The sequence below is a fragment of the Mus caroli genome, chromosome 16 (genome assembly GCF_900094665.2).
Source record: "Mus caroli chromosome 16, CAROLI_EIJ_v1.1, whole genome shotgun sequence".
NCBI classification, from domain to species: Eukaryota; Metazoa; Chordata; class Mammalia; order Rodentia; family Muridae; genus Mus; species Mus caroli.
In genome coordinates this window covers 54,739,000-54,746,705 of record NC_034585.1, presented here as the reverse complement: position 1 = coordinate 54,746,705, position 7,706 = coordinate 54,739,000, and the positions used below count along the sequence as shown (strand labels likewise).

At 41.2% G+C, this 7,706-nt stretch overlaps 1 protein-coding gene across 5 annotated transcripts in view; it reads left to right on the top strand.

Moving 5' to 3' along the window:
* Positions 1 to 7,700, top strand: part of St3gal6 (ST3 beta-galactoside alpha-2,3-sialyltransferase 6) — a 66,724-nt gene extending 59,024 nt beyond the window's left edge. For 4 of the 5 annotated variants that reach the window (XM_029470277.1, XM_021184849.2, XM_021184850.2 and 1 more), the window contains exons 7-11: positions 1,242 to 1,337; positions 3,345 to 3,531; positions 3,639 to 3,776; positions 4,722 to 4,874; positions 6,700 to 6,886. In XM_029470277.1, coding sequence (XP_029326137.1) covers positions 1,242 to 1,337; positions 3,345 to 3,531; positions 3,639 to 3,776; positions 4,722 to 4,874; positions 6,700 to 6,786 — 661 coding nt within the window. In that variant the 3' untranslated portion in view covers positions 6,787 to 6,886. Of the gene's footprint in view, positions 1 to 1,241; positions 1,338 to 3,344; positions 3,532 to 3,638; positions 3,777 to 4,721; positions 4,875 to 6,699 lie in introns of all 5 variants that reach the window. The other variant, XM_029470278.1, reaches the window with a different exon arrangement.
* The last annotated feature ends 6 nt before the right edge of the window (positions 7,701 to 7,706 follow it).

The window sequence follows — 7,706 nt, the reverse complement described above, 5'->3', positions numbered from 1 at the left end:
ATGCCCCAATATAGGGGAATGCCAGGGCCATAAGAATGGAAATGGGTGGGTAGGGAAGTGGGGGGCGCTATGGGGGACTTTTGGGATAGCATTGGAAATATAATTGAGGAAAATATGTAATAAAAATATTAAAAAAAAACATAAACTAGTTAATTGAAATATGTGCCCTGCTAAAAGGGTAAATTCTATTACAGAATGCATACATCATCTCTTAACCCAGTCTGGTTCTTTTAAATGCTACATGCTTCTACATTCTCTGGATTTAAATATTACACAGTTTTATTGCACCTTTTTTTTTAAAGTCTTAAAAGTTTTGAGGTTGACTGGTCAGCTGCTTTCTTAAGGAACAGGTTTGCCTTTAGTGTTCCTTTGCTTCAAGGACTAGGAAGGACTAGGGAGGGGCCCTTTGCAAGACTCCTTGTCTACACCCCTGTGTCCCAGAGAAGGAGCCTTATTTTGTAGGCCTAGTGAACAAGAATCCCAGGCCAAGGTCACATTGGCTGAGGACCAATACTGTTCCACCCCAGGGTTTGACTCTGGCCTGCTACAGGAAGCCCCCTCTGTGCTTTCCTTAAAGCCTTTTCAGAAGTACTGTGAGCACAAGTACTGTGAGCACAGTGCTTGCATGAAACAAACAGAAGCAGTCAGTGTTCGAGAAGTTGAAGTGAGCCCAGGCAGGGTAAAGAGAGCTGCCCTCCCTTTACCACATTCCAAACTGGCCATTTCCTCACTCGTATGGTGCAAGAGAAAGCCAAGGGTAGATGAGGAATGGGGAATGCTGGTTTTAAACCTAGATAGCAATGTCGTGTGAGCCATGCTTGCACATGCAAGCTCGAGCTGAGGAAACACCTTAGCACTCTGGAAGTTTGGAATCCAATGCTAGTCCTACGTGTTTAGAGTTTGGACTTTGAATGCTACATATTTTTTTTTCCTCCAAATTTATTTCTTTGTTTGTCTATCAGGAGATAACCAGGTTTCTCTTTCTAAAGTGGTGGTTTTTAAGGACCACAGAGGGAATGGATATGTGCATGAGCCACTAAGGGGTGATGTCAACCATGGTGCTATACTTTCCCTAACAGCAGTATGTTTCTTGAATCTCCGGATCTCAGACACAGTTGGTTCTTTTTCTACTTACGTGTCAGGTGGAATTTGACTTGGTTCCAGAAAGCAGCAGGTTCTTAGAATCACCCGGTTTTGTAAATGCGATGACTCAGTTTTTCCCTTGTCTGTTTGCCCAACAGAGTGCCATGTAAAAGGTGTGTGGTGGTTGGTAATGGAGGAGTGTTGAAGAATAAGACATTAGGAGCAACAATCGACTCCTATGATGTAATAATAAGGTAAGTATATCTCCTAGTCACTAACCTAGAACTGCTTAAAGAGAATGTGGTTTTCTACTCCAGGACAGCTGTGTTTAAAGAGTACTTGGCCACTTATGCACCTGATTATACAGCTCTGCTGCCTTGGTTACTGGCTATAGTAAACTAGGTTTCAGATCACTGATTCAGCAAATATTTAACTAGTCCACTTGATATACCAGGGACAAAGCTAGGCGTAGGGGAGATTAGTGCATGATAAGAGTGTGTTTGTACCTTGTAGTATTTACATTCTAAAAAAACAGTAATCAAATATATAAGCAGATAGTATATCATAGACAAATAAAAGAGATGATACAGAATTATCAAGTGACTACTTGGGAAAGGGTTACCGTTTAGAGGTGAAATTTAATTTAAGCTAGACCAAAGGACACATGCAAGACTAGCTATGTGAAGACAAGTGGAGGAGTTGTCCAGACAGGATAGGTATTGCAGTTTCTCAGGAAGCTTTTATCCATCAGAAGAGCAGCAGATAAACCCTGGTTCAGGAGAGTGGTCTAACCAGAAGCTGCTGAGGTGGGCAAAGAGCAGGCTATGCAGGGATGTTTAAGGCTCAAAGACTACATTATTAAGGCCATTAGGAGCGTCAGAAGCCTTTCACATAGGATCTCAATGAAACATTTCTTGAAAGCATTCTGGCTGCAGCAGACAATGGTGCCTGAGGGATAAGGCATGGGATGAGGCATCAAGAGTCGTTGCTATATTTGGGCAGCAGATGCTTGGGCACAATTGGGGAAGTGGACAAACTTCATGCTAGGTTACACTTGCTGCTTTATTAGATGTGGTGACGTACTCCAAATAAGCAGCCATTGTGGCCACACACTGGGAAGGCCCTGCAGTGCATCTGGAGGTTTTCTGGGTTATAAGCTAATAGCTGCATAGCAAGACATCTTATTTTCTCTTTATTACCCATTTTGAAGAAGTTGTGGTAATTTATAGAACAGTTAGATTCATCCATTTTCCCACGTAGAGATGTTTGACTTGGATACTTTTCAGAACTTTAGCCAGTCTTTGTAGGGAAATATCATGGGTACCTTTTGAAACCCACTGCAAGAATCTAGTAGTATAGAGCTGGTGGCAAAAGGGTAAAACAGCATTTATCCTCCCAGGGAACATTGTTTTAGAAAGAAAACATTTCTTTTTCTAATAGAATGCCTTTATAGTGTGTCCTCAGTGAGTGTCTTGACTTTGGCCTTGAATTAATCCAGCAGTAGTAATCTTTTGTAGTGTTTTTAGTTCAGTTGCAAAAGGCATTCCTCTAATTGGGCGATGAGTGTGATATAGAATTTTTATGGGGCTAATTTCAGAATACTTAAAAAACAATAAGGATTTACTTTTATGAGTGTTTGCGTGCATGTATGTAAGCACACAGTTTGTGTGTGCCTGGTGCCTGTGGAAACCAGAAGGTGGCACAGGATTCCTTGGAACTGGAGTTAGGGACAGTTGTGAGTCAGCATGTGGGTGCTGGGAACTGACCTTCAGGTCTCTGGAAGAACACCAAAAGCTTTTAACCACTGAGCCATCTTTCCAGCCCAGAACACAATTTCAGTGGGTCTTCATGCTTAGTTCAAATGTGATTCTTCATGCTTATCAGTTATGTAGTATACACATCCTCGTATTTTAGTGCTGTGTAGCCTATAGGTATGTAACTTTCTCAAGAATTCTGGGCCTTTAGTTGTCAATCCAAAGTGGCTTTGCGTGGTTATCCACTATGGTCTCTTTCTAACTGCAGTAACTCTTGTGGCTCTGTATTTTCATTTCTTTCAGTTGTGTGCAGGTCAGACTGAATGACTGATGCTATAATTAGTATTTGAATACAGATGACTGTCTTGTGAGAAGGAATGTCATTACTGTAAAATATTAATCTTGGGGTTCTAGAGTGCAGACACCTGCCCATTTCTGAAGCCTCAGAACTCGATGAAATGGCTTACCCTCCACTTATCCTGTATTCTGTTGTCTTACCACTCACAGAATGAACAAGGGTCCTGTCTTAGGCCATGAAGAGGAAGTTGGGAAAAGAACAACCTTCAGGCTTTTTTATCCAGAGTCTCTCTTTTCGGACTCCAGTCACTATGATCCCAATACGACAGCGGTTCTCGTCGTCTTTAAGCCACAGGATTTAAGGTGGCTGGTGGAAATACTGCTAGGTAAAAAAATAGTAAGTTGGCAAAACTATTTAGGTTCAGATTATCTTCAGTATTTCCCCTCCCCCCTCTAAAGTAAAATACATTCCCAACATCCCATTTTCTGTGTTCTTTATTTCAGAATACTCAAGGGTTTTGGAAGACACCAGCCTTAAAACTGATCTATAAACAGTACCAAATCAGAATATTAGATCCATATATCATCAGAGAAGCAGCTTTTCAAATGCTTCGTTTTCCCAGAGTATTTCCCAAGGATCAGGTATGTATATATCATCCCACAGTTTCACACGAAGCATCCAGCCCAGGGCATAGAGGGACATGAGAGCTCTCAGCAATTGCTAACTAAGAACCATGGCTCAATGATAATTTCTTAGGACTATAGATGTGTTCATGAAATTGGACACCAAATGGATATGCTCTCATGTCTTACAGGTTGCCAAAAATGTCTTTAAGGGATGAGTGTATGTTTTGGGGTTCTTTTGTACACACAGCCTTCAGACTCCTTTTTCCTGAATGGCCAATAGTTCATTTCTTACAATGTCATCCTCAGTGTTGTACATCAAGGCCTGAGTGACTAGTGGACTGCACAGCGGCCTTGTGTACAGAAGAGCTTCAGGATAAGGATGTAGCTTTTAAGAGTGAAAAGAATTGTCTCAAGCACTGTGTCCATCCACATGAAATACCTGAGGCATACACACATGTCAGGAAGCAACTCTCCCTCCCCCATTTTTCCAGATAGGGTTTCTCTGTGAAACCCTGCCTGTCCTAGAACTCACTTTGTAGACCAGGCTGGCCTCAGACTCAGAGATCTCCTGGCTTTGGCCTCCCAACGCAATAAGAGACCCTTTTAGCTCCGTTCTAGAAGTTCCTGTCATATGCTGGGGGTGACACACTGTTGTGGGAGTGTGTTAGAATGCTCCAATCTCCAAGGCTGGAGAAGGGAGAAAAATAAAGTGTTGTCCACAAGGGCACAAATTAGTGAACAGACTCTCCTGACCTAAAGACTTTCCAAGATATCAACCATAGTGTTACATCCTTGTCAGAGGAATGTGTTCTCTTTGGGGCTTGAGTCTTACGACATAACGATGGCTGAAAATGTCTCTGTTACTGTTTAGAAATCCATTTTCATCAGACCAGGGCAGCCAACTATGTTTGGAAAGAATGTAGCCTTTTCTGACTTTTGAAGTTTCTGATTTCTTCTTAGAAACCCAAACATCCTACAACAGGAATTATTGCCATCACAATGGCATTTCACATATGCAGTGAAGTGCATCTCGCTGGTTTTAAGTACAACCTTTACAGCCCCAACAGTCCTTTACACTACTACGGGAATGCCACCATGTCTTTGATGAAGCAGGTAATTTTCCCTTTTTACTGCTTTAAAAAAAAATGTATTGTGTTCATGTTTGTAGGTACATACATGTGTGGGTGTCTCAGGAGGTCAGAGTTAAGTGTTAACGGCTCAGTTTCTTTTAGTCTCCCACTGGTACAGAATTTACTAAGCAGTGTAGGCAGGTCTGGCCAGCCAATCAGAGATCAGTCTGTTGCCATCTCTCCAGTGCTGGGATCACAAGTGTGGTCAAAGTTCCCACACTTAGCATTTTACACACATGCTAGAAGTGGAACTCAGGTCCTTACAAGTCCTTTTCCTGAGTTTCGTCTCTCATGGCCTATGTTTCCCGTTTCACATTCTTGAGTTCCCAAAGGCTGAAAATGGGATTCTGGTCGAGTAGTTATTTTCCTGTGGCAGCAGTCTCTAAATTGTGGGTCTTGGATTCTTTGGCTAGCCTCATGGCGTCTGCTGTTTCATCAAATCCCAAGAGGGACTGAGTCTTATTTTAGATTTCTTTAAAAAACAAAACAAAATAATATTTATTATAATCAACTGGTGTGTCAGAGACACATGAACTCACAAAATCATCACTCTGGTCATAATAATTATGCTCCCACTTCAGTTAAGGAGACAAGGCGGTCTAGAAACATGAAAACCCTATAGAAGACTTCATTCACATAGACAATGTGGCAGACCTCTTTATCGGGTCATGAGCCTCTTGATCAGACACTGATGCTGGTCTTGATCCTGAGGGTCAAGTTTTGAATGAGAAGGAATTTCCTATTTTTGGGATTCTTAAGATTAATTATACATCATAAATGTTACATTTAAAAAACATGAAATAGGGAGTAATTGGCAATAAAAGTATCAGGCGGCGGCTCATGAAATCTGTCCTGTTGAGTAATCCCAGAGTACCTCAGAGCTGGGGAAGCAACACTCATGTTGAACTTTACTGCTGCTTCTTGTTCCTCGAACATGAGACCAAATTTTTAAGCTTAGAATCAATTTTGAGCCTTTTCCCTCAGCCCATTTCCTATAGCACTTACAGAATATTGAAACAAGTAACAAGTGCAGAATACCGGAAGCAACTTCCTGGGGATTTCAATAGGACAGCGCTTTTTTTTTTTTTTTTTTTTTTTTTTTTAATTGTGGGGCTGGTGATTGGACTAGTATACTATACGAGGCAAGCAGTCAGCCACGGAGCTACCCACCTAGCAGAATCACTAGTGTTTGCAGGATTAAGAATTGAACTCAGGTGTGCAAGAAGGCTAAGCAAATAGTCTACCACTGAGCTAATATCTTAGATCTTTTGAAAAATATCTTATAGGATCTTCCTTTGTAATCCAGGCTGGCCTCTTCTTATGAGCCTCCTGAATCACCTTGTCACACAGTCAAAAAGATAACCATTGGAAAGCCACGTCAGGCTCAGAACTGTTGTTTTAAAGGTGGAGGCAGGAGGACCAGGAGTTTAAGGTCATCCCCCACTACCTAGAAGTGTGAGTAGACCTGGGCTTAAAGAAATGCTGTTATCAACTCACCAACCCTGCAGCCATTAGGTTTTATGATATCTTATCTCCAGGCCAACTTCTAAAAATGGGTTCTAGGTGCTACCCTTTCATCGCACGTCCTGACTTAAGTTTTTGGTCTCTGTACAATTCAGGTGGAAAGTGAGATTTGGGGTCATTCTTGAACCAAAAAGGGCAAGCAGGGAACAAAGGTCCATGCAACTTGTTACTAACTTCTGAGCTTATGATGGGAACTTTTTACCATGCGGGGTATTAGAGCATCTCACTTTGATAATGTCCGGAGAGTAGGATTGGTGACCAGCCTATCTCATTTTCTTTTCCAGAATGCATATCACAATCTGACTGCAGAGCAGCTCTTTCTAAACGACATTATAAAGAAAAAAATGGTGATCAACTTGACTCAAAATTGACCCTATGGATCCAAAAGATGATGATGCTAAACAGTATTAGTTTTATTTTTGTACCGCAAATTTTAGTTTATATTTAAATATATTGGATGAACTTATCAAATTATGTGTATTAAGTCTTGTTGCTGCCTGGTGACTTGTAACCACCGGCTAAATTGCTGTGAATATATTTATGAAAAGCAAGATTTTTAGTTAAGATATCAGGGAAAAATGTAAAGTTTTGATTATGTTGTTTTTAAATGTGATCTTTTTAGCGTTCTGAGGTGTTTTAAAATACCTTTTCATAGTTCCTTCATCTTAAAGAGTTCTAGGAGATTTAGTTGACTTCGCTTGTGCTGATAGTCACATATCACTTTGAGCTGCTTAAGATTGGTTACCTCTTGGGCATGTGACTGGGAGCCAGGTGCAGAACACGAGAATTGCCTGGAAGTCCGTGGTGTCCATTGTGGTTTAATTAAGTTCTCTTTACAATTAATTAAACCAGTAATAATGTAATGATTTGCTGTTAGGGAGAAAAGATAGCCTTCTCCATGCTTGAAAAGCATGCTCTTCTAACGAGCATCCTGAGACTTTGATTTGGAAGGGGTGGGGGGGTGGGGTCAGCTTCTTACTATGTAGCCTAGCCTAGGCTAGGCTGGAACTTGGTTCTCTTGCCTCAGCTTCCCAAGTACTGGGATTGCAGCTATGTGCCAATTGCTGCACCCTCCAGCATCATTTTTCAAAACTAAAAAGTTTTTTTTTTTGTTGTTGTTGTTTGTTTTAGACAGGGTCTATGTAGTGCTGGATGGCCTAGAACTACAATGTAGTCCAGACTGGACTTGAGCTCAGAGGTTAGCCTACCTGTGGGAAGAAGGGTGTGTGTCAGTGTAACAGTTCAAAGAAAACCTTAAATGTTTCTATGAAGAAAATCTTAAGAGTAAAAC